Source organism: Notamacropus eugenii, chromosome 1, assembly GCF_028372415.1.
Source record: "Notamacropus eugenii isolate mMacEug1 chromosome 1, mMacEug1.pri_v2, whole genome shotgun sequence".
Taxonomy (NCBI): Eukaryota; Metazoa; Chordata; class Mammalia; order Diprotodontia; family Macropodidae; genus Notamacropus; species Notamacropus eugenii.
Window position 1 is genome coordinate 342,138,381 of NC_092872.1, and position 26,199 is coordinate 342,164,579.

The following is a 26,199-nucleotide window of genomic DNA, read 5'->3' on the forward strand; positions in this document are numbered from 1 at the left end:
AGAGTTGTTTTGATTTGCATCTCTCTAATCAATAGTGATTTAGAGCATTTTTTCATATGACTATAGATAGCTTTAATTTCTTCCTCTGAAAACTGACTGTCCATTTATCAATTGGGGAATGACTTGTATTCTTGTACATTTGACTCAGTTCTCTATATATTTAGAAATGAGGCCTTTATCACAGACACTAGCTACAAAAATTCTTTCCCAGTTTTCTGCTTCCCTCCTAATCTTAGTTAAATTTCTTCCTTTCTAAGGTTCCCAAGAGGAAACTGGTTTAACCTTTGACCCCCTTTGAATTTTATGACACTTTTTGTTAATGGAGAGAACTCTGTCCTTAGAACCAACCTAGAGTCCTGCATTTTAATCCCAGAACTTCCACTAATTTGATACATTCTTGGGATGAGATTCCTCCTTTCTCTGGGTCTTAGTATTCTTTTATATCAAATTAACAAGCTTGACAAAATGACTTGAAAGCTCCCTTCAAACCCAGGATGTTTGGAATTCTGTGCAATAATAACAAGAAAGCCAGCATGTTACCCCACTACTGAACACAAGAAAATATGGGAGAGACAAAAGAGTATTGATGTGGTTCCAGAGAACTTGGGGTTGAAATCAGTGCCTTGCTACCTGGGCAAATTGTTTAACTTCTTTGGACCTCAGATTCCTTGTCTATAAAGTGAAGGCTTAAATGACCTCAAAATTCCCCAAACTATAATTCTACAAACTGAGTTCCTGAACCTTCCCTGGAGTTCCTTTACTCCAGTAGCAAACACTTCTTGACATCAACTACAAAGATTAAGGCCATGCCCTAAATGTCTTGATCTTCCATTAGTAAACTACTGACTTCTTTACTTAATTACCCACTTGATAATGATATTTGGTTCAAAATTTAAACAGTAACTTGGCTGATCTCTGATGCTCCATTTCTGTGTGAAAGTTGGTGAAAAATAGCTACATGGAACACGGGGAGAAAGTTGAGACTATTGAGAACTTTGAGCTGAGGTCAAATAGCTGTTTTAAATTCCAATCACATTTTGAAGCAACAGTTTATAAGACACATATAGAGACATATACACACAGATCATACACTAAAATCCTCAGAAACTTCATCAAAGTATGGAGGAGTCCCTGAAATTCATTGCAGTCCTGCCAGTAGAGGAATAGTTTTCCTCAGGTCTTACCAAGCTTCAAAGACATTGAGAACTGGCCAAGAGGAAGAATGTGCATCTTTAACTACATTTCTGTTAGTTTATTTGCAATTTTGTTTTTTTCAAAAATTGTGGTATTCCATGGTTCAAAGTCATTTAACATCATTAGAATAATATATGGTTTTTTAAAATGGGGTTTTGTAGAATAAGTCAACTTGGCATCATTGAAATTCCTGGCAAAAGATATCCATTCTTGCCAGGCCAATCCCTCTATTTGGGCTCCTGATCCTGTCTCATTCTGTATCTTCTACTCCAGGAGTTTGACACTTTCATCATTCCCTCTTTCTTTAATCTTAACTCTAAACATCTACTTCTTCTCTGCAAACATATTCAGCTCCCCTCAGTCCTTAAAATTTTCTTTTGACCCTGGCTATCCTCTCAAATTATCTTTCTATATCTCTTCTCCATTTCATAGCCATGCTTCCAGAAAAAGCAGAGTTGACACTCCATTTTAACTTTTCCCACTCATTTATCAATCTCTTGTAATCTGTCTTTTGAAGCTCATCATTAAACTGAAATTCATCTTTCTATGGAAGGAAGGAAACATTTATTAAGTCCTTACCAAGTACTGCTTACCACTATGGTGATAAGTGCTAGGAATTGCTATTATTGTTGCATAGTTCAGGATGACTGGAAATGGCCCTAGATGGAATGGGAGACCTTGGACTTTTTAAACTAAGATCTTTAACAGGTCTCAGTTTCTCTGAGACAACAAACATTAAGTGATTAAGGCTAGGTAAGAAATGAGGCAAAAAATGGCCTCTTTTACCTAGTAAAAAAAATCAATCTGGGAGGAAAAGTCCCTCAGGATTCCTTGCTGAATCAGAAACAATTGCTATTTACACTCATTCTGAGCCATCAAAACCCAAACAATGACCAAATGAGGCCTGAGCTGGGACCTATAGTTGCCCGATCAGTTTAAGGTATGGTCAGGTAGCTCCATTTGAATCCCACTGGGCTTTATCAAAGCCTGCTACATTTCAAGAAATCATAAATACAACTAGGTGGGGCAAAAGAGTTAATTATTCCAGTTTCCTTTTTAATGATAGAATAAATAAGTAGGGAAGAAAACAAAAGAAATCTAGCCCATAAACCCCAAGATATCTTGTGGGGTTTCAGTGATCAAAATTTATATTCTTTTGGGCAGATTTCCCACAGGTAAGGGTATGATGCCCATGTGGACAGAGGGAGAGGGCGGAATGGAGGGAGGAAAGGAAGGAAAGAAGGAAGGAAGAAAGGAAGGAAGGAAGGAAGGAAGGAAGGAAGGAAGGAAGGAAGGAAGGAAGGAAGGAAGGAAGGAAGGAAGGAAGGAAGGAGGAAGGAAGGAAGGAAGGAAGGAAGGGGCAAAGAAGGGAGGGAGGAGGGAATAGCATTGTCTAACTGGAACTGGTCAATTGGGTTTTCAGTGGGGCAGCTACTCCTCCTCACAGATTGCCTTTCATTTTCAAAGAGGACAAATGATATCAGGAAGATGATTCACAAGTGAATTGGATTTAGTGGAAGCAGGGCTGTGCAAAGTCACCAGCCTTACTCTCTCCTCTGAAGCCCTCTGGGTCCAGTGGTAAGAGACAAATCAGGACAACTAGAGATTGGCCCCTTCTGGGAATACAAATACAAGCAAAAAAAAAAATCCCTGTTTTCAAAGGGGAGAACAGGGAAGTGAAGAATGAATGTACAATCATGGTGGCATGACTTGGAAGTCCACAAAGTCAGGAATAGGATCTAATAGAGATATGAAAGCAGATTTGCCTGTATCCTTCACAAAATGGTGGCTACGGGTAGGAGCTCACCAAAGGGAGAAAAGAGAGGCAAACCTTGCAGAGGAATATTTCGTTGTGAACAACCCCCAGGAGTCCTTTTTCCTTTTTAAATTTTTCATCCTTTATGACCCACCCTCCATGACCAAAAGCATCCTATCTTAATATTCATTTCAAGGCCCAATTCATTGTCCATTCACTTGACCTGTCCAAGATATATAGAATAATTTGATTTTCATTTAACTGAATATAGTAATCTGACCAATACTTATGTTTCATGTATTTTTTTCTTCACTCTGGATGATGAGACTGAACTTTTTTTCCCCAAGAGGGTAGTAAGTATTTTTTTGAGGAGTTCTTTTAGTTTTCTCATCTCTGATATATAATGTGTACAAAGTGTTCCATAAAAAGGTAGATGTGGAGAAACTCTCCAATGACAGAGAATCCCTCTGCTATTTAGACTCAGTAAAAGATGATTTTCTTGACGTTGATGAATATCTCCCTGTTTTATGCTTGATGTTGATTCTGAATAAATTATTGAACAAAACTACCTCCATGATCTCATTTGCCATAAGGCCTTTTATCATTATAACATGTACCTGGGAACCATTTTGTTTGAAAACCTTTTAGTCTGCATTTTGTTCCATCATATTTCAGAGATTTTATAACAATCAGGAAACTGTAGCTATAAGGTAGTGTCATCGTTATAAATGTTTATTTTAACTCAATTCAATTCAATACACACTGATTAAGTAATTCAGTATCTACTATATACAAGGTGCTTAACAAGACTTAACATTCACTTAAGCTTCCTGGTGCCTTGGATTCTAGATATATGGTTGTTTATGTTTTCTGTGTGTGTGTGTGCAAGTATATTTGTTCCTGTTTATATGTATCTGTGGTGCATATTAAAATCATTTATGTATGGTATGTGCTGACACAAACTTGATTAAATTATAATGTTAGTTGCTGAAATTGATCATATGATAATTCTTGTGTTTATATTTTGTAACTGAGCTTGATGTTTACCCTTTTGGGCTTTTCTTTCTGGATGCTCTGGGAGAGGAAGAATGATAAGTATAGATGGAGAGCTAGTCTTAGAACCTGAGAGGTCTGGGTCCAAGTCCTACCTTTGACATGTACTGGATGTGTGAGCTTAGGCAAGTCACAACCTCTCAGAGCTTTAGGCAACTCTTTAAAGGCATAATTTGCAGAGAAGGTACCAATCTACCACAGTGGTATCTAAGGGTATTTCTTGATCTGAGAGTTCCCAATACTAATGAAACTAAAAGCCCATTTCCTATGTCTCTGATGTGCTAAGAACCTCTCATAAGAGTAGTTAAATAAACAGTCCAGTAATTTCAGAAGTATTTATTGCATCTTTCAAGACCCCTTATTTCTATTCCCACTACCATCCTTGTATAGATAGTTCTTCATTATTACTGCTTGAACTACTATGATAGCCTTCTAATTGGTCTTCTAAATCTCTACTTTATTCTTCCAATTCAACTTTTATGCCATTGCCAGAATAATTTTTAATCAGGAATCTAATAAACTCATGCCTCTGCTCAAAACTCTTTAGTGATTCCTACTTATCTACCAAATCAACTTCATCTTCTTTAGCCTGGCATTCAAGACCATCTAAGATTTAGTGCCGCTTTGCCTTTCCAGTCTTACATCTTACTGTTCCCCATCATGTCCATTATACTCCATCCAAACTGGACTTTTCACCATGACTCGTATATGTCCTAAACTATCTCACTTCCTTTCCTCTTCTCAGCCTCTTCTCCATACCACTATAAGCTCCCTTGTCCCCTATGTCTCTGCCTATTGAAATCTCTCTCATTTTTTAATAAACAGATCAAATGCCACCTCATCCTTGTAAGTCTTCCTAGATTCCCTTAGATGGTATTGACCCTTCCTGGGAACTTGTATAACACTTTGTTTGCCCTTTTCATATCTTTTAATGTAGAATTTTTCTATTCATTTGTGTATTATCTCCCTACTAGAAGCTCTATGAAAGAATGATCATGTTCTATCTGAATTTTTCATTCCTCCTAGTATCTAGCATAGGGCTTTGCACAAAGTAGGTGCTTAATAAATGTTTCTTGAAGCAGAAGAATGAAAAGGTCAATACACGCATAGCCTATGTATTAGATATTACTTCCCAGATACGTATTAGCTTATGTATAAATGCATATATTTAACTGCCAATGGATTTGACTTGATATTGTACTTACAATCTTTTTCAGATTGACAAATTATTTAAACATTTCAATTTGATGTGAAGCTTAGTTTGAATACATGGTTTTATTAAACATTGGTGATGGATTATTTTATTCCTTCAAAGAAATGAAAGTCAATTCCACATTTTTTTCTCTGTTCTGATTTCAGATTCACATCTTATCTCTCCTTCTGCTATTACTTACCTCTCCCCCTCCACTCATTTGTTCTTGATTATTAGCAAAGTCTGACCTTGTCATATCCTCAAAAATCTCTTCTTGCTTGCATTTACTCATAGAGTCATAAATGTAGAACTGAAAGGGAAGTGAGGGGCCTTCTAATCTAGTCTCTTTATTTCATAGGTGAGGACAATAAAACTGAAATAAATGAAGTGACTTGTCTAAGGTCTCCCAGGAGGTAAGCATCACAGATGATATTTCTGACTTCAGAGCCAGTGTTCTGTTCATTGTACTACAGATCATAGGTTCACCTTAATTTGCCACCTTTTATTAGTCTTTTTCTAGTCTGATTATGGTGCTGATTTAAACCCACATTACCTAGTGGATTTGAAGCAACTTTTGTTTTTATATCATTTAGGTCAAGGATTTCATTACTGATTCTTCTCCTTTCCATTCACAGCTAATATCCTAAGTCCATGACTTCAAATGCACGCTAAGTTCATTAAATTCCCTTGTATATTCTTTTAACTTCATGGCCTTGTGAAATGACTAAAGGCATGGATATTTTATTCATTCATATATTAACCACCTACTTTATGGAAAACATTGCTATCTTTTGGAAAATTACAAAACAATTTCTCATGTCTGCATAATGCTTTGAGATTTACAGAATGCTTCCCCAACAACAGGCTGGTGAAATAAAAAATGCAAGGATTATATATCCATTTTACAGATAAGGGAACTGAGACTTTGAGAGACATCAAGTGACTTTCCCAAAGTTTCATCTTTAGTAAGTGCCAGCACCCAGATTTGAATCCTGGTCTCCTGACTGTAAAGTTTGGTGCTCTTATACTATGCCCTGTTGCTTCCTGTAATCATTTGAATGCCTCATCTGTAAATTGGATATCCTTCCCCTTAGAAATCAAAGCTTAAAATAATGATTTCAGATAAGTGTGTTGGGTGTGTAAACATAAAATTTGCTGCCTGTCTAATGTGATTTGACTTTGCCTCTTACAGCATTAAATGAGTGCAAAAAAAAAAATCTGCTGTTAATATTAGACTTGGAGCAAATCTTCTGTCACTTCACAGATCTTTTTAACTTAGCATAAACTTGAGCACTATAAATACTAATAAGATGCACTGCTCTGTTGGGAAATTTACCAAAATGTTACTTGGGCAGAAAGAGGAATACTGAGTTACATGAGGTTGCAGGAAATATTCCTACTGCATTTCTTCCAACCTTTCACAACATCTCCTGATTTAAAGAAATTTAAGGGGGCATTTATGAAAATTGACTGAGACCCACAGAGCCTAGATTATAGGATGGTGCTCCAGATGAATGTTCTGATGACACTGGTGCACTGTTGGCAATGGTCTCTGGGTTTCCCAGGGGTCTTGGTACCAGAAAGGGGCAGGAGAGCTGTGGAAAAACAAAAATGATCATTAAGGGGTTAGCTTTCTTCTGGCATCCTCAACTCCACATCCAATTGAATTGAAAATCAGGATCAGTGTTGAGGGAAGCCAAAAGCCCAATGCTGGCTTTCAGTCAATGTTTTTTGCATCATTTCTGCTAGGTACTAGGTGCAAGGACTAAAAGATGGACTAATGAAAATTGTGCAGCTATTTTTTTATTTTTGTTGATAGATAGTGATTTTACTTTATCTTAGAAACTTGTGTTTCTAGGTCACCTTTTCTAATTCCTACTATCATTGTTTGTATGTATGACTTAAAAGAAGCATGATAGCTGACTTAAGTATTTGAAAGGGTGGGGGGAGAGGGAATAGACTTGTTCTGTTTAGTCCCAAAAGGCAGAAGTAGGAGAAAGGAGTAGAAACTGCAAAAAAAGCAAATTTAGATTTGAAGTGTGGGAAACAAGAAAGTTCTGTTTCCACAGTTTTGGGCAATTAGGGTTGTGACCTAAGTCGGTCAGGTAAAGGTCAGCTCAATGAGCTGTCTGAGGCAATGCCTACCAGAGAGGAGAACATAAAGTCACATGGCCAGGGGATGGGGAGATCCAAAGTTCAGAATGCTGTAAGAAGTTTCCTTTATTCTGAATGTGTTATAGTCTTCTGGTGGCCATACTGGAAACAATTATCTGTTAATTCAAGAGAATGAATGTAGAAGGCCCTCCTTCCTCTGATCTCTATTTTAATAAATTTTCCTTTGTGTGGGATACAGTGGCCCGTACTCAAATTAAACTTAGAGGCTTCTCAAGGTAGAAGACAAAAAGGAATTTATTACTATCTCATGAGAAGGGGCACTTCCCTTGAGACCATGGGTGGTGTTAGCAAGGGAGTGCACCTGAGCAGAGTGGAGTACAATATTATATAGTCCCTAACTCAGAAGCCCACTAGCCTCTCTTCCCAATGACTGAGAATCCAGGTGTACAGTCTAAGCATGGGAATCTACCCCCAGAGACAAAGAACACAGAAAGGACCATAGTTACCAATGAGGGTTTTTGTTACCAAATATGAAACTTAAGGGAAGAATGCTGATATGGCATTAAGGGGGTAGTGAAGGGGAAGTGAAGGAAGGGTACACCAGGTCACATGACCAGAACTTTGGTGATTCTCCTCCATTCTGGAGCATTTTATTTGCCTAAGGGGGATATTTAGTTATTTTAGCTTTGGCAGGAAGGGTGGGGATTTGGGGGAATTCATGCATGAGGGGTCTTCACTTAACCTGATTGTCTCTAACAGAAGGACTAACTTCCTACCAACTAAAGTTGTACCAATTAGAGCAGGTTACCTCATGAAGTAGTGATTTTTGCCTCACTAAAAATTTCCAAATAAAGGCCATATGGTCACCAGTTGAGTTTGTTGCACAGAAGGTTCATGGTTTTGGCTGAATGATGTCTAAGTTCCTTTCCAAAGCTATGATATTTCAGATCTAGGTTTTCTGACTCATTTTAGTGCTAGTGGATTGAGCAGAGTTGTATAAACATATGCCAAAAACTTCTTAAGTCTTACTCTGAGTTAGAGAGTACCACCTATTTCTTAACTACAGGAATCTCTGGGAACATTGACTTTCCATTTTGATTTTCTCTTTGATGTCTTTCAGTTCAATCTTATCATTGGTTTGAGACCAAAGACTTTAGAGGTTTTGCTCCATAGTTCTGAGAGGGAGTTGTAGAAAGACTTACAGATTGCCTGTTCAGTTCCTAAGGCAGTTTCTAATCTGGGGTGTGTCTTTAAACCAATAACTGTCCAAAGAAGAAAAAAGGTAATGCTCCTCTAAGAGATATCAATATATACTAGCATCCTATGAATCTTCAAAATGATTTATTATCCTCACTTCTTTTTTTTTTCTATTCCAAGGTGACTTTTAACTCTACTTTTCCAGACCATCAAAGTCAGGTAATATTCCATTCCTGATATTAACACCACCTCAGAGAAACATTTCCCACATATGGTTCTCAGCAAATACATCTGTACCTATTCTTTGGAAAGGGGAAATGAAAGTCGATTGATCTTTTAATTCTAATCTCCACTCACCTCTTTAAATAGTATAGTCTCTAGGCTTTTATCATTCTGATACCCTTCATTTACATAAAATCCTGAATCAAGATTTCAGAATGAAAGGCAGGGATTTTTTTTCATGTCATTGAAATTGAATCTGGAAATAGTAGCTGTGCTCAAATGTAGGAAACAATCCTATAAGTTAGAATGCTTTTTCAGACAAACCTGATCCTGATAGTGGTCACCGGGTCTTAGACTCCCAGCTTTAGTCTGTGGATCTCACCCCTTCTATGAGATCTTAAATAGAAATTCAGGAGTAAGAATAAAAACTGTCCAAAACATCTTTATTTTTTTCACAGCTTCTCCTCCCCTTCTTTCCTCAAGTTCTTATTCTCATCTCACCTTTGGCCAACTCAGGGCTCATTTCTTATGTAAAGATAAATTTGTAAAGTCTTCCTCAAAAACAGCTGAAGAAAATGTCTTCTCTTGGGCCTCAGCCTTAGAAAAGTAAATTGTAGCCAAAGACAGAGGCTTACTCAATTTTCATATGCCATTTCACCACTGAGGGTGGAGCAGTATTCAACCCCTCCTTTTACATATGGGAAAACTGAGGCCCAGAGAAATAAAGAGATTTGCAGAAAGTCACAGAGTAAGTCAGTGGAAGAGTTATGAGATTGATTTCTATCTACAGCTACCTTTTTCTCTTTTTTCTTCACCTTGTACTTCCTTTCCCTCTCTCAGATCTGGCTAAGTGTCTTTAGTCTTCAGACATACCTCCCTTCTTCCTTCAAGGGAGAGATGGTCCAGTGATGGGGCTCCATTGCTAGATGGGACAAACCCAAAGAGCCTGACTTACCTTTATAATTTGAAGGTTACTGAAAGACAAAAGCTGGTTAAGATGTCACCCAAAGTCATTCCTCTAGGATAGACAGTGGAGGCTACATGCTGTCTCCAGAAGGTCTTTGGAAAAATGCCCATTGGAAGACCTGGTATACCTGGTCAGATTAGCTAATTGTGACCTTGGAATGTGTAAATAACCTGGCCTGACGCAATCTTATTTGGGGCAGGTTTGTCCTACCTACTTCCACCACTGTTAATCATTGTGACTGCTTGAGGCACCATTTTAAAGGAAAGAAAAGAACAGAAAAAAGAATCTTTGCAGTCAGAGAGTTAATCAGGTTAAATCGACTGAGTGCTACTCAAATGTATTTTTAATGGATTAATTGTCCAATAGAACTAGAAATAAGGAAAAAGGAGGTTGGGAATCAGAGCAGAATAAAAGGGGGGGGGGGGCAATGCATGTACTGTATGCAAGGGAGAATATTTTTTAAAAAATATATGTATTTGTGGGCAATTCCTTCTCTGTAGCCTGTAAATGTTTATAATAGTTCCCCAGACTAAGGAAGGGCTTTCCTAGAATTAAAGAAGTATTGTCCCAACTCTGGTAACGTCTCCCAGCATAGGGTTTTGCAGTTAATTCAATACTTTAAGCATTTCATTCATATGAGTGTTTCTTCCTAGGACACAGGCTGCAGTCTTTCTACTGTTTTCCTGAGCTACTGTAAGTGAAAAATTCATCTCATGGCTACCTTTCAGCCAAGAAATGCTTGACTCCTGTACTCCAAGCCTTTTTGGCTTGGTAGGCTTTGAAAACTTTGCAGTGGGGGAGGGGAACATAGCCTTTGAGAACCCAGGGTCACCTCAAGACCATGGCCAGGCATTTGGAAGTCCAGGGTCATCTCCATCATTCCCTGTGCTGTAAGGCATAAGGAACTCAGGGTCCCTCCTAGGCCACGATGAAGTATCTGAGGACTTTAGTGGAGGTTTGAACAAAACAGGCGCTTAATAGATGCAGAATTGTTGTACTGCTGTTGGAGGACTTTAGAAGAACTGCCATTTATTTCCCATAGCGCCTTGAGCCAATCCCTTCCCTTCTCTTGGACTCAGTTTCCACATACGTGTAGAGAAAGTGGAGCGGCGGAAGGAATGAGGTGAGGAAAGAACTCTCAGCTCTAAGGCTCTGTTGGGGTTTTCTGATTCAGGGCGGTGCTTCACCCAGGACAGCACAACATGGGAAAACTATGCCGCGGTAACCAATTCACACTGATGTTGGGGCAGCCACAGAGCCGAGGTCCGAGCTGAACAGAACCAGAGTGGACCCAGAGAAGCGCAAATGTCCGGGGACCAGTGGGCAGTGTGTAGCTCCGCTCCTGGGGGGAACCCGGCCCAAAAGGATCTTTCTAAGCTCTCTCTTCTGGCAATGCCTCTCTAAGGGGTTGTTCCTGGAAATTTCTACTCCATTCCAACTGGACAGGGTTTGAGACGGGTAGTCGGTGTCCTGGCTTGTTGATCCCTCGGTAGGACAGCTCCTGGGTACCAGCACAGTGTACAGGTGTCAGCCACTGGGCGGGGCCTGTACACGGTGACGTCACGCAGCTCTGGGCCCGCCAGCAGAAATAGGGCAGCCGTCAAGCAGCGGCAGCGGCATTTTCCTCTCCAGTCTGTTTTCTGTCAGTCGACTGGCCGAGGTGAGCACCAGCCTGCTTCCGTCTCCCAGCCACTGCGGGCAGAAGGTCGCTGCTCCCTGACCAGGAGAGGCGAACCACAACAAACCAGACGCGTGCTGGAGGTGGTTCTCCTCTTCCACCTCTCTCCTCCTCCTTCTCTTCGGTCCCTCCTCCTCTTTCCCTGCTGCACATTCGTCCCGCGGCTCCTCCAGCCCTGGACGTTCCAGGTAAGAGGGGCCGCTGTGTGCGCTGCGGCTCAGCTTGGCCGAGGATTGGGGGCTTGGAGCCGGAGCCGGAGCCAGGGCTGGGGTTTGAAAGTGCGCTAGGCTCAGTTAACGCTTTGGTTCTCTGCTCAGAGGATGATCTCCCCTGAGTTGGGTCCTCAAGGATCAGAACCCGCCACCCCCAATCTGAGAGCGCCTTTCCTGTGAGCACCTTTGCCCTGTTAGGTGTGCGCAGCGGGTGCTGGGCAGGGAGAGAGCAGGTCCGACTTGATGACCTGACCGTGGAGCTGGGCTTACACTAAAGAGAGACTCGGAGTGGCGCCAGAGTGCTTGATCTCCGGGGTCTGGAGGCAGAGGAACCCCGCGCCTGCCTGTCGCAGAGCCGCGGGAGCAACGCAATGCCCTGCAGCACCAGCTGAGTCCAGGGGCGGCTGCAGACATCGCGATCGGTGCTTCGGTCCCGGGCAGGAGGCTGATTCCGTCGGGTGGGGAGCGCTAGCTGCAGAGCAGCTAAAAGACTGAATTTGGAGCTAGCAGCAGTCCCTGTATCTCCGCTTAGAGTTGCTTTAGGCTTGCTCTTTTCCTCTTTGCCCAGGGCTCTTTTCTCTTACTACTTCTCTTTGGTCTCTGTGGTTTGCTCTCAGAGGTAAGCAATACTGGAAAAAAGTCAGTATAAGCCCAAGCCATGCAGGCTCTGATTCCGGCGGTTTTGTGGTCCAGCAGAGTTTTCTTTTTAAGGCCACTTTGCAAATCTTTGCCCCAAGGTTCAGCATCTGATTATTTGACTTCAAAGCCCCCTTTGCCCCCTATCTTCTCTTATCTGAGTTGGACGCCCTGTTAATGCTAATGTGGTGTAGCGCATTTAGGGTGCCCCTCAGCTTTTTTACTCAGACTTAAGTGCAGGAAGTTTGACCTCAGAGAATAGGGATGATCATGTTCGCCTACCCGCAAGCCCTGAACCTTTTCTGAGCAGCCCAGATTAGAGCCCATCCAAACTAAATGAGACAGTTCTTGAAACACAGCAGCCTAAGACCCTTTTCCCAAACATAACTAGCCAGAAATGAGCTCTTTTCAGGACTACTGGGAATAGGACCCCCAAACAAAATCGTTTGTTGACAGAGCCTTTAAAGTATTTATTCAGCTTTGCCTAGTTTGATTCTATTAGTTCTAGGTACCTGAGAAAAGTAAAGGCAAGAGAATCGAACAGTTAAGACCTAGGCTGAGTGGTGCTGGGATGCATCTGAAGCTAAGTTCCCTGCTTTTCGATCCTCTAGATGTCGCTTCTGCTGTGATTTTTTTTTTTCCTTCCCCCTTGGTTTACCGAAGCATGAAGCCTGTTGCTTTAAGAAAACTTCAGAAATGACCGAAGTTCTTTCTGTACCTGTTTCTCATGCTTTTTTCTTGCACGACTAAATTTTGCGTAAATGCTCCCCAGTTATGTCTTCTTGTTGAAAGAGGGCCCCCTCTTGCATATTTTTGCCTTACAATATTAGATTTTTTTTAGAGATAAAAGCTTCTTAAATATCACTGTCAATAAGAAATCCAGGTATCAATTTATTTTCTCTTGGGACTTGATGATTATGTGATCAAGGAAGGCCATTTAATCTGCCTGAGTCTCAGTTTCCCATGACATAGAATGAGACATAATGACAATTGTAAGACATTTCATACAGGGTTCTTGTGAGGATGAAATTAGATAACTTAAATAAAGTGCCTTGTTAACCTTAAAGTGCTGTATAAATGTAAGATGATACGCCGATGAACCTAGGGCACAGAGGGTACAAGTGACTTGCCGAAGATCACAAGAGTAGTGTTTTGTGTAGATGACATGATATAATGGAGAGGGTTTCAATTCAGAAAACCTGCAAATTACTACCCCTGGGACCTTGGGCAAGTCATTTAATCTCACAAGGCATGGATTTCTTCCTTTTCAAAATGACTTAGTGACTTAGTTTTGTGACCTTTAAGATCTTTTCCAGTTCTAAATTCTCTAAGGTTTTCTGAAAGATGACACTGATAACTGATAATCAAGCTATTGATGCCCAAATGCAGCTTGTGTTTGATTCCCTTAGTTTCTAGTTGAGCTTTTAGATGACTTTGAGTTGGCTATTGCTATAAACTTTCTACTAACTACTTGTAAGTGTATATCTAGATTTCTACAGATGGGGGGGAGGGGTATCACTGCTGTCCCATCTGATTCTCATAATACTCTTTATGAAGTGAGCAGAAAGGGATTACGGTCTCATTATAGAGGGAAGAAAATGGGAGAGTGGAAATGACTTAGCCAAAGTAAAATATCTATTTTGTGATAGTTACAAGTAATTGTGTTCCAGGTTATTTCTACTAGACCACCCCCTTAGAAGTAGAATTAAGTCAAAAAAAATTTCTTGCTTTCCTTATCCATTTCTTCCTCCCTACCCTTCCCCAGGTAAAAAAAACCCAAAACGTTACTTCAAACCATTCTGTCCACTTGGTGAACCAGTGGTTCCTGGATACCCTTTCTACTGGTTTTAAATGCAACCTTTTCCAGTCAATTCTTTCTTCCTTCCTTCCTTCCTTCCTTCCTTCCTTCCTTCCTTCCTTCCTTCCTTCCTTCCTTCCTTCCTTCCTTCCTTTCCCCCCCTCTCTCTTTCTCTCTCTCTGTCTCTTTCGCTCTCTGACTTTCTCTCTGATGTTTGTCATAACTCCTCCATAGAAGATTCATTCTGTGTGCTTGGAAATTCACCTTAGTTCTTTTAGGAAAATGGGATGCTCAAAAAGGAAGGTAAAAAATGCTAATAGGCATAATATCCTAGAGCTGCTTATGTAATACTTTGTGATTTTTTTTTTTTGCTATTGAAAATTTGACTATTGTCAATCCTTTTCTTTATTTTTTGTAAAACTAACTTTGCCTCAGGAGTAGAACATTTCTGCATGTCAATCCCACAAATTCTTCTTGGATTGAAAAGTTTTTACTTTCTATGCCTATGATCTACAGGGAAAGCACTTTTGGGTTTTATTTTTAACTTGTAATCATTTGCCATTCCTTTCTGCTTTCCATCTAAAGAAGGAACAACATCATTTTAGGCTTTTTGCAACAGTCTTTTATAAAATCATAAGGAGAAAGTAAGCAGATTGTTCTTGCTGCTGTATTAGTAGGCAAGGAATTAACAGCTCTAAATTCACAGGGTTGAAGATTTTATTGTTGTTGTTGTGCTTGTCCTTGTTTCTCAAAGAGGACCATGACATCAAGATGATGACATGACTTGCAATTGACTTTGAGTGAGGGAGTGCTGTGCAAGGTCACCACCCTCATTTTCTTCTCCTGAGCCATCTGGGTCCAGTGGCCTGATATTCATCGGGACAACTGGAGATGGCCCAGGATGCAATGTGAGACCCTGGCCCTTTCAGGCTAAGGTCTTATACATTTCTCTCTTTGAGTGAGAGACACCCATTCAGTGGATAAGCTTTTTTAAGTAGTTGCTCAATGGATGGCCCTTTTAATCAAAAATAAAAATAAAACTTGAAGGAGAAGACTCTCAGGATTCCTGGATAACTCAGAGGCTCCAGAGCTCAGCAAAGATGTTGGTGGTGTAGTGGTGATATAGTGGAGCTGCCTTCCAAATAGTTCACCTGAGTTAGATTCCCAACCAAGATTTAGAACTTGGTGGAAGGACTCTTTTTACATAGTCCATCCCTCATCTTGATGATAAGTAAACTGAAGTCTGTGGAGATAAGTGACTTAACCAAGGTCATGCACCTATTAAATATTAAAGGAAGGGCTCAAAGTTAAGTCTTCTAGACTCCCTTCCCTGTGCCACCATACCTTTCAATGTGAAGCTGAGATTCAGAATTGTGGTATTGTAAGTGTATAAGGGCCAAAGTCTTAAGTGGGAAAAGGGAGATAAACTGAAAATCATTCTCAAGATGTAGAGATGAGGTGGAGCCCCTCTCCACGGTGTAACCTCAGCATAATTGGAATGTCATAGACTTAAATATTATGCATAGAATCATTTAGGCACCTCATTTATCAAATGTTGGAAGTATTAATCAAAGATTGAGTAGATAATTACTAGGAAATGCAATTTAACTTCATTATGGTTTGCTGCAAGGTTAGTCTGAAACTCTTGCCATGCTTAATTTCTTTGGGATGGTATAATCATTGGAAACTTCCTGTGAAGACTGCAGGTGAAAACTAGAGGTCAGTATTAGGGATTTTTAGCCCAAATGTTCCTCATTCTCTTTCCTTCTAAATAAAAATAAAGGTCACCAGGCAGCTCATGAAAATAGTGAGGAGACATCGAACTTTCCAATTTGTGGTAGAATTGAGAAGTAGAGTAAATGTAGAAGACAGAATGGAATCTATTTTGAAGTAACCTTGAGCAATATTATCTGATTTGGGGGTATATGATGGTTTTAATTTCATAAAAAGAGCAACAAGAACATAAATTTATTCCCAGGAACAAGTAAACTAAGTTTGAAATGGAACTCTTAAAATTTGTTTTATGTAAATCATTCCTAGTGTTGTATATCATTTAAAAAAAAAAAAAGCATTGTTAACTTTAAGCTGGAGAGTATAGACTTTATTTCTGACCCTGCTCCTTTGGCCTTGGTCATTTGTTTCCCTTCCCTGGGTCAGTTTTCCCATAAGCAAAATAAGGGGTTTGAATCATCCAACTCTAAAGCCTGTGAGAATCTAAGTGTGAGTCAAAACTGTGGTAGCTGGTAACTCATTTTCTTGTCAGGAGCAAAATCTCAGAAGTAGGAAATACAGTAACATTGAGGGGTTTTTTGGCTTTCTGATATAAATTCCTTGAAGGCCAAGATTATTGCTATTTGTGTATCCCCAGCACCCAGAAGCAGAACCTAATAAGGTACTCAATACATATTTTGCTAAATTGGGGTGCTTGTGGGTGAAGGTGGTGGTATTAGAATATATTCTCACTTAACTTATTTCTCACTGACCCACTGAAGAGGGGAATTAGAATATATAGAAGGGGCATTTTTTAAAACTTAACTCCTGAGATTCCTCTGTGACCTCAGTTTATTTGCTTCCTAGATCAATACGAAGTATAAAAATGAAGTGCTGTATGAAAAATTGCTGTGGAGCATTCTGGGAGATGATGGTCCACAAATCTCAAGTGGTAGTATTTTTTTTATGGGCTGTCTATCATTGAGAACTTTATAGTTGTCTTGAAGAAGGAACTATTAAGTGTTCAATGACTTGGGAAATAATTCTGCCTAGAATTATCATGCAGCTTATTTATAATATGTAATATATAATATGACTTAAATGTAGCTTTAAAAACCAAATTGCTTTTTGAAGGTGTTCTAGGCTGTAAAGGAAGAACATGGGACATGATTGATGGCAGAATATCTATAGTATGCTATATAGCTAAGTTGCAACATCTAGCCATATGTTAGTATATGGCGTATATTTTGTTTTTGCAGAACAACAAAAGTTTTTCGAAGGGCAGTGACCTACTTGTCTGTGTCCACAGTGCCTAGCACATTTTTATTCTTTCTTAATCCAGACCTATATTTCATCCATATAATAGAAACCCATCTCCCCCAACCCCTACCTACATGTGAAACTATTTCTACCATTGTAGATTCCTACCATTGTAGATTTGTAATCCATCTGTAATTTAAAGTCTTAGAGAATTTAATGGAAAATTGAACTTTGCCCATGGTCACACAACTAATTTGTGTTATAGGTAGGATTTGAATCCAGTCCAATACTCCCACATGCTACTTTGCATTGCTCATAATAGATACATAATAAAAAATACTTGTTCATTTGGAGCTGTGAAAAAGAAATCAAACTTGTGATCTGGCCACTGGATTTTGGTTTATGAATTTAATTTCTCCTAGGAATCTGAAGATGTTTCTGGTACAAGGCAGTTTTAAATAAGTTAGATAATAGACAGCTTTATCTGGGCTGGGAAGGGATTGAGAAGAAACTTAGAGAGGATGTAGAGAGTAGATCTGTTTTATGGGAACGATATATAGCATCAAGTTGGATGTAAAGATCAACCAAAGTTTTTGATGACTGGATTAAGAGGCTGAATGGATCTTTCCTGCTGAGCCAGGTCAACCAAATGGTAGTCTGGCTTCTGTCACACAGAGATGGGAGTAGCAATTGACCGTGATTTTTATTAATTTAGAGGACTCTAGGATGAGATAACATCTCGATCAATGCAGATCAGCACCTTCTCTCCAATGTATAGTAAAAGATAGTTGCCCCTAAAGCAGTGAGAGGTTAAGTAACTTGTCCTGGAACATACAATGAATATGTCAGAAGCGTGAGCTGACCCCATGTCTTTTTGGTCTGAGACACTCTCTACCCACTATGTTATACTGTTTCTTATATATAACTTATACATAGTAGGCATTAAAATAATCAGTTTGAATTGAAATGGAAAAAAAGTTCCTTGGCTTTTTAAATGAAGAAATTGAACAAATGTTAGCATGCCTAAGGGATACCTTTTTTTCTGAACTGGTTACTGCAATAGTTACAGTTGAGTTATAAGGCATGATCCTTTCTCTTATGGAGCTAGGGACATGAAAGAAACAGTTTAGTACTTAATAAGATAGTATTTTTTATCTTCTTCTGTGTATTATCCAAGGATATGATTAATTAGCATGTTACTTTTATCCCATTCACATGGATTCTGAACTTTGAAGTTGGAATGTTTTTGATGCTAATAGTTTTATGAGGAGTCTATTAACAGGAAGATCTTTGCTTTTAGCCTCTTCCCTCATGCCCCCTTCCCTCTCTCTTTCAATATGTCATGGTAGCCTGATCCTGTGCATCAGATCTGTTTTATATTATGGTAATGTTTGATCATCCTGAGAAAAGAGGAGGTGAATCATTATGTTATGAAGGTAACTTTTGAGAATGGAGGTTAAATTATTATGGTTCTTTGGGTGATAAATTGTTTTGGGAAGGCCATGTTTTTAAGGTCTCCCGGTATCAGTTGCAGAGGATGGCAAGCTGGAAAACTGTTTTTGAATTATTTTCAATACAGCCATTTTATGCATTTTACCATGTAAATTAAGATACTATCATAGCTTACTTCCTGTATTTGATCACTTAGTATGTGACAGGCATTTTTTGGTATATTTTTAAAATGCCTTTAACTTTTCAAAGTACTCACACATTTTTTTTATCCTGCCCTCAAAATCATCTTATGACTTAGGTAGAGGTGGGTATAATTACCTCCCTTTTACTGATGAGGAAATTGAGGGGTCCTCAGATAGATGAAGTATCATGCCTAAGATCATCCAGGTCCTTGATCCCCAGGTATTTTATGTTTATAAAATGATCTTTTTGACTTTTAAAACCTTTATAACTTGATCCCTTCTATTTTTTTCTAGTCTTAGTCTTTATTCCCTTCTAGATAATAATCCAGCAACAATGGCCTTTTCTTTTGAATTGGCCTCCTTCAAGACTTCTGCCAAAAGACTTTCCTATTCCCACCTACCTACCCCTGCCTTTGCTGCTAGAGCCTAACCTAAAGGTTTGCATTCTGTTTACACCATACACACACACGCACACACACACACACACATACATATATATATTTTTCATCTATGTAATTATTTGCATGTGAATTTGAAATGTGAAGTTCTTGATGGTAGGGACCCCCATGTTTTTGCAGCTGTATGTGACAATGGTTTTTTGCATGTGTGTGTGTGTGCGTGTGTGTGTCCCCAGTGCTTATCGCAGTGCCTGACACACAGTAAGTGCTTAAGAAATTCTTGTTGACTTTGTGATTATGTTTTAGTCATAATCATTAGTTGAAACTACAATATGGTCACTGAGTAAGTGACCTGTGTACCCTTCTTCAAGTGACATGGCTTGATGGCTGTCTTATTCCTCACAGACCCAAGATAATGAAAACAAGAAGCTTTGGATCATTCTTCTTGCTGCTTGACATTTCTTTGTCGACCACCCTGGGATGGATGCATTCGGAGACAAGCAAAAGTACTCCCTCGGAGACAAGCAAAAGTACTCCCTCAGACGTGGGAGGGCTACAAAAGAAGGTATTTTGATTCCAAGTTACTGATTGGGAAATATTTCAAATTTTGAACTCTTTTCAGTGCTACTTTCAAATGATGTCCTTGAGAATTGAGCAAATGGTAGAGTGAATTTTACACTTGCTCATCATCTTTTCCTTAGGAGGCTGGAGGCGGGGTAGGTTTGAAAAGCAAACATTGTAGGATAAATCCTCTATCTCTACATTAGTTCTGAACACTCAAAGGGTACTCAACCTGTAACTTGCCTCTTTATTTTTACTCTAAACCACAACTTTCATTCATTAATCTTTTTTTCCTCCCAAAGACAAAGACCAGTTTTATTAGTATCAAAAAAGGTTTGAAATGTCAGATTAATTAGAGAAATGGTCTGAATTAGTAAAGCCATTAAGGTTGTATTTCTTTGAAAATAAAAGCATATATAATTAAAAGAAGTATAAGAACTAACTGTAGAGTTTGGACCTGGAGTCATAAAGACTTGACTTTGCATCTAACCTCAGAGACTTAGTTATGTGACACTGGGCAAATCACTTAACCTGTCCTGTTTCAGTTTCTTCAAATGTAAAATGAGAATACCAACATCTCCCTCACAGGGTTGTTTGAGGATCGAATGAGATAACATGTGGAAAGTACTTAGTACAGTACCTGTTACATTTAGGAGCTTAATAGATGCTTTTTCCTTCCTAATCCTAATCCTTTGGCAGTTAGGGAGGTATTACAGAACCCACTTTAATAAAAAATATTAATAATATAGCTTTAATATTTTTGTGAAATATTTGGAGAGTTTATTAAAAAATACTCCACTGAAACAACTTGTACCAGGACACTCTCCTTTCTCCAAGTGATCATGAATCCCAAATTATGCATTAAAATGTCATTGATTTGGTGTCTACTCAAGGCTGTGAGGAATCATCATAGTCTGAAGAACAGAGATCTAGCCTCATTCAGGAAGATCTGTACTCAGGCTTTGCTTCTTGGCACCTACTGAATTAACCCTTGACAAATAGTTTAACGTTTTAGTATCTCAGGCAACTTTTAAAGATTGTAAGTTGCCAAATAGGTAGATCTATGCACTTGGAATTCCTTAATACCAGTGAAATTTCAGGTCTAGGTTAAAAAATAAGTTAACATTTCTAAGATTGTAATTTAATGCCTATTTATCTATGTCAATGAATTTATAAAGACCAAATGAAGCCTTTACAACTTCAGCATGTGCCCATCTTCTTTCTTTGGTATCTGTGTCATGTGTGGAACACAGATCAAAAACAAAGTTATTCTTCCTAGGCAGAGTTAATAATGAAATAGATAGGTCAGAAAGACTTTCTAAAGAAGAGTGAACTCAGTCAAATCTCAGGGAATACCAGTTCTCTAGAAACTGGGCTTCTTATATCCTTAGTCTTCTGAGTCAACCAAATCCTAAGGATAACCTCCTTGCCTCTTTAAATAGAACTGCACCAATCTATATTAAATAAATGTTTTTCCCCCTATAACAATTTATGGCAGGATCATTGAATTATTTAATAAAAAAGAATGATTCCTCATTCATTATTACTTAATTGTAATATAATCCTGAACCTACAAGGCTTAATCTTTGGGGAGCTTCAGGAATAATTTAATGCATACCTTCGCTGTTGAAGTATGCATTAAATTTCTTTGTAGTGACACTATGATTAAATAGAAAAAGTATGCCTTTCATTTAACTCTATGCATGGTACTTATTTAAAACTCTTTTGGAAGAATCTAGAACAATGTCTTTTAAAAATCATAACTCCCTCCCCATACTCCTCCCCTAACTGTGCTTCCATGGCTTATGACCTTCAAGCACAGGCTATTAAAAAAATCATTCATGTTTAGTGTGTAATAGTAAAGTAACAACCATAAATCTTCTGCCTGTAGGGTCCTATTAGTGCCTTATATTAAAACCACTTTTAATTAAAACATCAAAGCAGACTTAGAGTCAGGTATTAACTAGTCATGAACTAACTGCAGGCAAGTTACTTTTGTATGAAGTTTTTTTTATTTTATAACTTACTGTTAATGTTTTGTGCCCTGAAAAGAAGGGAGTATAGTTGTCCCTAAATGAGGAATTAATAAAATTCCTCTTTTCTTGGAGGCAGCCTAATGGTTCAATGGATAGATTACTGCTTTGGGATAAGAGGGCAGTATAGTTCCATGGAAAGAGTTGTTGTTGTGTTGTGTGTTTGTCCTTCAATTTTGAAGAGGACCATGACATCAGAAATGATGACATGACTTGCACTTGACTTTGTTTTGAATGAGGGGAGGCTGTGCAAGGTCACCAACCTCGCTTTCTCCTCCTGAGCCATCTGGATCCATTGACCAGATATTCACCAGGATGACTGGAGATGGCCTTGGAGTACAAGAAGACTTATTCTTGGGCAAATAAATCATTTTACCTATTAGGGACTATTTTCTTAATCATGAATTAAAAAAAAACTTATGATTCCATAGTTGTATTTTTTGAATGTAGTTTACAGGACATATCCATGTAGATTTTTGTTTTATTTCAGGGGAGGATTTTGAAAAAAAAAAATCCCTTAACTGGTAAATGAAGGCTTTAGGACATGCCCCCCCCCCCCCCCCAATCCATGTAGACATTATTTTTAATTTATGAAAGTTTTTACCTTTCTGACTCCTTATGACTACTCCTTACTCAAATGCTTTGCTTCCCACTAGAATAGTCAACTCACAACCTCTCAAACATCTCATAAATTCCTACTTTTGTGGATGCTTTTGGTCCTCACATGGAATGCCCTCTGCATCTTTACCATTTTTGTTAAAGGCCCAGCACAGTGCTCTTTTCTTCCCTTCAACCCATCTCTTCATACCCCTCTCCTTATGGCCCTAGGTCACAGTGATGGAGGACTGACCTTCCTTTTAACTTTTATAACTCTTATGCAAGTGAAAGAACATACTGAATGTATATGTTCCTTCTTTAACTGAGAGTTCCTTTAGGGCAGGAGCTAGGTCTTATATAACTTGACCTACTTCATAATATATAGCATAAAGTCATGTTTATAGCTTTTGCACGTTATTAATTAATAGTAATTAAGAACCAATCTCTCACCATTTAGTTGTTTCTACCCACTGTGGCTGGCTATTCCTAATATGTGGCCTAACTTGGCAACACTGAGAATTGCAATAATGAGGAACCTTCTCTTTTTGTTAAACAATTCACTGATCCTTCTGAGCCCCATTGTGTTAACAAACGCACTAATTTTACACAGACTGGATTGGTTTTCTGGTTAGGCAAGAAGCTTATCTTTGGAATTTGGTTAGGTCAGAGACCCCAGGGTATAAAAAAGTGACTTGAGGAAAGTTGGTATTTTGAAATTTGGCAGAGTTCCAATTGCCCTGGAGATTGTCTTTGTGCCCCAGTATTTCTGCCCTTGAAAAGCATAGTAGTTGTCAATGCACTGCCCAGCCTGACCCAATAATGAAGCATCCTATCTCCCTCCTCATCAGGATGCTAAATAAATACATATAAACATATTCATACATATAACCACACATAAGCGAGGGAGGGAGAGGGAAGAAAGCCACTCATCTGGCAATTTGTTTTGTTTGACTATTCATATTTATTGCAAGGAATTTCTTTTCCTTTTTTCATGCGGATGGGAGAAATAATAGAAAATTTCCATCAATTAAAAAAACTAATAAAAAAGAGCTTAAGTAGAGGGGAACAATACTTGTTTTGGGTAATTATATTCTTTGTTTCAAGTAAAAATTTTATTGTATTTTAAAGACCATGAGTGCGTTATTGTATTTCATGTCTCAAGCCTGAATCACTGGACTTGAACCAGAATAATTACTGAGTGAAGAGTATTGGGAGGATCACTGGAAAGTGCACCGTATGACAGCAACTGATTCTCTCGTGCCCTATGAACAAGTATAAAATACTAGTCAGCAGCCACATTAAAACATTATGAAAATATTTAACAAAATAAAAATACAGCAGAACTTGGATAATGTTAGTTTAAGGTTTTCTCAATCAATGTGCATCAGCAGGGATCCTTCAGTAAGGTTTATTGAACCCATTGTCTATTTAAACTTGACACCACTGCCTTACCTGCGTGTTCGGGTCAAGCCCTCCCTTAACTTCTTTCTTACTTTTCCACTGTTTGCTCTGGAACCTGAGATTACTTTCTTTCATATTTTCATCTGCTAGTCCTTCATGAAAACTAGTTGTTTTTTTTTTTTCCTGAAGACCTCAATCTCTTATTCTCCTTTCCGCATCTGACTGTTCCTTCTCTTAACCTCTTCTTGACACACAGGGCCAGGAGAACAAATTGGTATCTTCCTTGTTCTCCATTGCCACCTTTTGACCCTCCTTTTGCCACCATCACTAAGTACTTACTCATTTTGAAGTTTAGTTCATCCTGTTCGGATCTTTGTTACCATCTTCCAGGAACCTCTCAATCATACTTCTTGTATCCACTAAGTTCAGTCCATGGCTAGCAATCTTCTTTCTCTGTTTCTATTCTCTTCCCTTTTGAATACCCTGACCTCCAAGTTCCCCAGTCTCTTCAAATCTCATTACCCTTGACTTCATTCTACCTCATCCATAAGCAGGAGAGATCACTCCTTATTCCCCTTCTTAACTAAATTTGCCACAGGTACCAAAAGTTCTAGTTTTGGTTTGGCCAGTAAAATATTCTGTAGCCAGACTGTTTTGAGAAACCCTAATCTATATTTTTGAGAATCAGCAGAAAACCCTTAGAAGCATAAGCCTTCCTGAAATACCTGCCTCTAATAGTTGCATCTTTATCTTCACTCATAAGTAAACTATGTAGACATACCTATGCATAAATGCATGTATAACTTGAAAAATATGATTTACTCAGGGGGTGGGTATTGTTTTCTTTTAAATGAAGCAAATTGCAAAGGGAACGATCTCAGCTTATCTAGCCTAGCAAAATCTGCACTTAAAACCATAGCAGCTTGATCTAGAACCTGCCATAACTTGGACTTCACTGGCATGGTCTTTGCTTGCAAATCTAGTGTTGCTCTCACCTTGTTGTGAGGTGAGGCATAGGAGGAAGAGAACTATTGTAGAAGGTAGGTAAGTATGTGTGCATGTGTGTATGTAGATAGGCTGGAAAATAGCTCCCGGAAACTTCAATGAATGTTGATTTACTTTGACTTATTTTCCCTTGGTGGCAATATTTTAAAAAATAATCCATTGACTTACCATCATTTTTATTTGAAAATAGTTGGAAGGGATTAATAAAATTTGACTTAGCTTTTATAAAGTTATTATACCAATTACTTGACTATCCTTGGGGTAAAAAAATGATTTAAATGACCAGTGTATTTATTCAAAGATTTGTAAAGCAATTATAGAAAATGTGGATTTTATTAAATGAATGTTTTATGTGCAAAGAGAACAAGTTGAAATAGCTTACAGGAATTGAACATTTTGATAAACAGAGAGTAACAGCAATAGGACTCATAGGAGTCCTTTTCCTTGTAGAATGTGTGTGGTATATCATGTCTTAGAATACTAATGTAGGTACAAAAAAATAAGGTAACCTAACACAGAGTGAAAGACAATGGAATTTACTTGGAATTTTGCAAGATGGGGGTCTATGCCTTTCTCTGTGTGTATATGTTTCTTAAAAAGTGCTGCCTACCTTGGTTTACTGTCAACTTGTAATTAAGACTTTGAGAGGCCTTTGATTGAGGAAAAAGCTGTACCCACTCTTACCTGTCCAGCTTTTTGGTTTTTGTTGAATATTTTTTTCTCTTAGTTTTTAAAATTTATTTGTTTTCAGTTTTCAGCAATCACTTCATATGTTTTAAATTTTCTCCCCCTCCCTCCCCCCTCCCTCAAGATGGCATGCAATCTTAGGGGCTCTACACATACATTCTTAATAAACATGTTTTCATATCAGTCATGTTGAATGGAATAATTAAAACAAGTTGGGAGAAAATTATTAAAATAATATATAACAAAATTAACACAAAATAAAACAAAAGCAAAAATAATTAAAACAAAATGGGAGAAGTAATAAACAAAACATAACAAAGGAGAAAATAGTCTGCTTCATTATGCATTCTGATTCTATAGTTCTTTCTTTGGATATGAAGGGCATTTTACATTGAGTCTCTGTCCAGCTTCTTCTTCTGCTGGGAAGAAGTGTGTACTTTTGAGAGGGCTCCTCAAGGACTTTGTTCTAAGTTGCTGGTGTGTGTGTGTGTGTGTGTGTGTGTGTGTGTGTGTGTGTGTGTGTGTGTATGTGTGTGTGTGTGTGTGTCTGTCTGTGTGTATGTGGGTATTCATGTACCATATAAACCAGTCATTTAAAAGTCATTTAGGCAATATTTTTAATGAGTACCTTTTAGAATCACAATTATGGAGGGGCAAGTGTGAATGTGTTTTAAAATGACTTCTAAGTCTTTGAGTCATCTGTTATGTTTAATGTTCTGTGGGTGTACAGCAGTATGTAATAAATACTTGTTAAATATTTGATATCCACAATCAAGATGTTACTTAAATTACAAATGGAAAGCATTTAAAGTACAACTGTGCTCTGGATTTGCAAAGATAGGAGGGATGATTAGAACCTAGTCAGACACTCTTAAGATGAGAGGGGCATATTC

The 26,199-nt window shown here is 38.5% G+C and overlaps 1 protein-coding gene across 3 annotated transcripts in view; it reads left to right on the forward strand.

Moving 5' to 3' along the window:
- Positions 1-11,265: 11,265 nt before the first annotated feature.
- The window catches only part of FSTL4 (follistatin like 4), a 785,658-nt gene continuing 770,724 nt past the window's right edge, over positions 11,266-26,199 (forward strand). The window contains exons 1-2 of one of the 3 annotated variants that reach the window (XM_072629961.1): positions 11,266-11,562; positions 19,428-19,587. In XM_072629961.1, coding sequence (XP_072486062.1) covers positions 19,438-19,587 — 150 coding nt within the window. In that variant the 5' untranslated portion in view covers positions 11,266-11,562; positions 19,428-19,437. Of the gene's footprint in view, positions 11,563-11,583; positions 12,206-19,427; positions 19,588-26,199 lie in introns of those variants that run through there. The other 2 variants (XM_072629963.1, XM_072629962.1) reach the window with 2 other exon arrangements.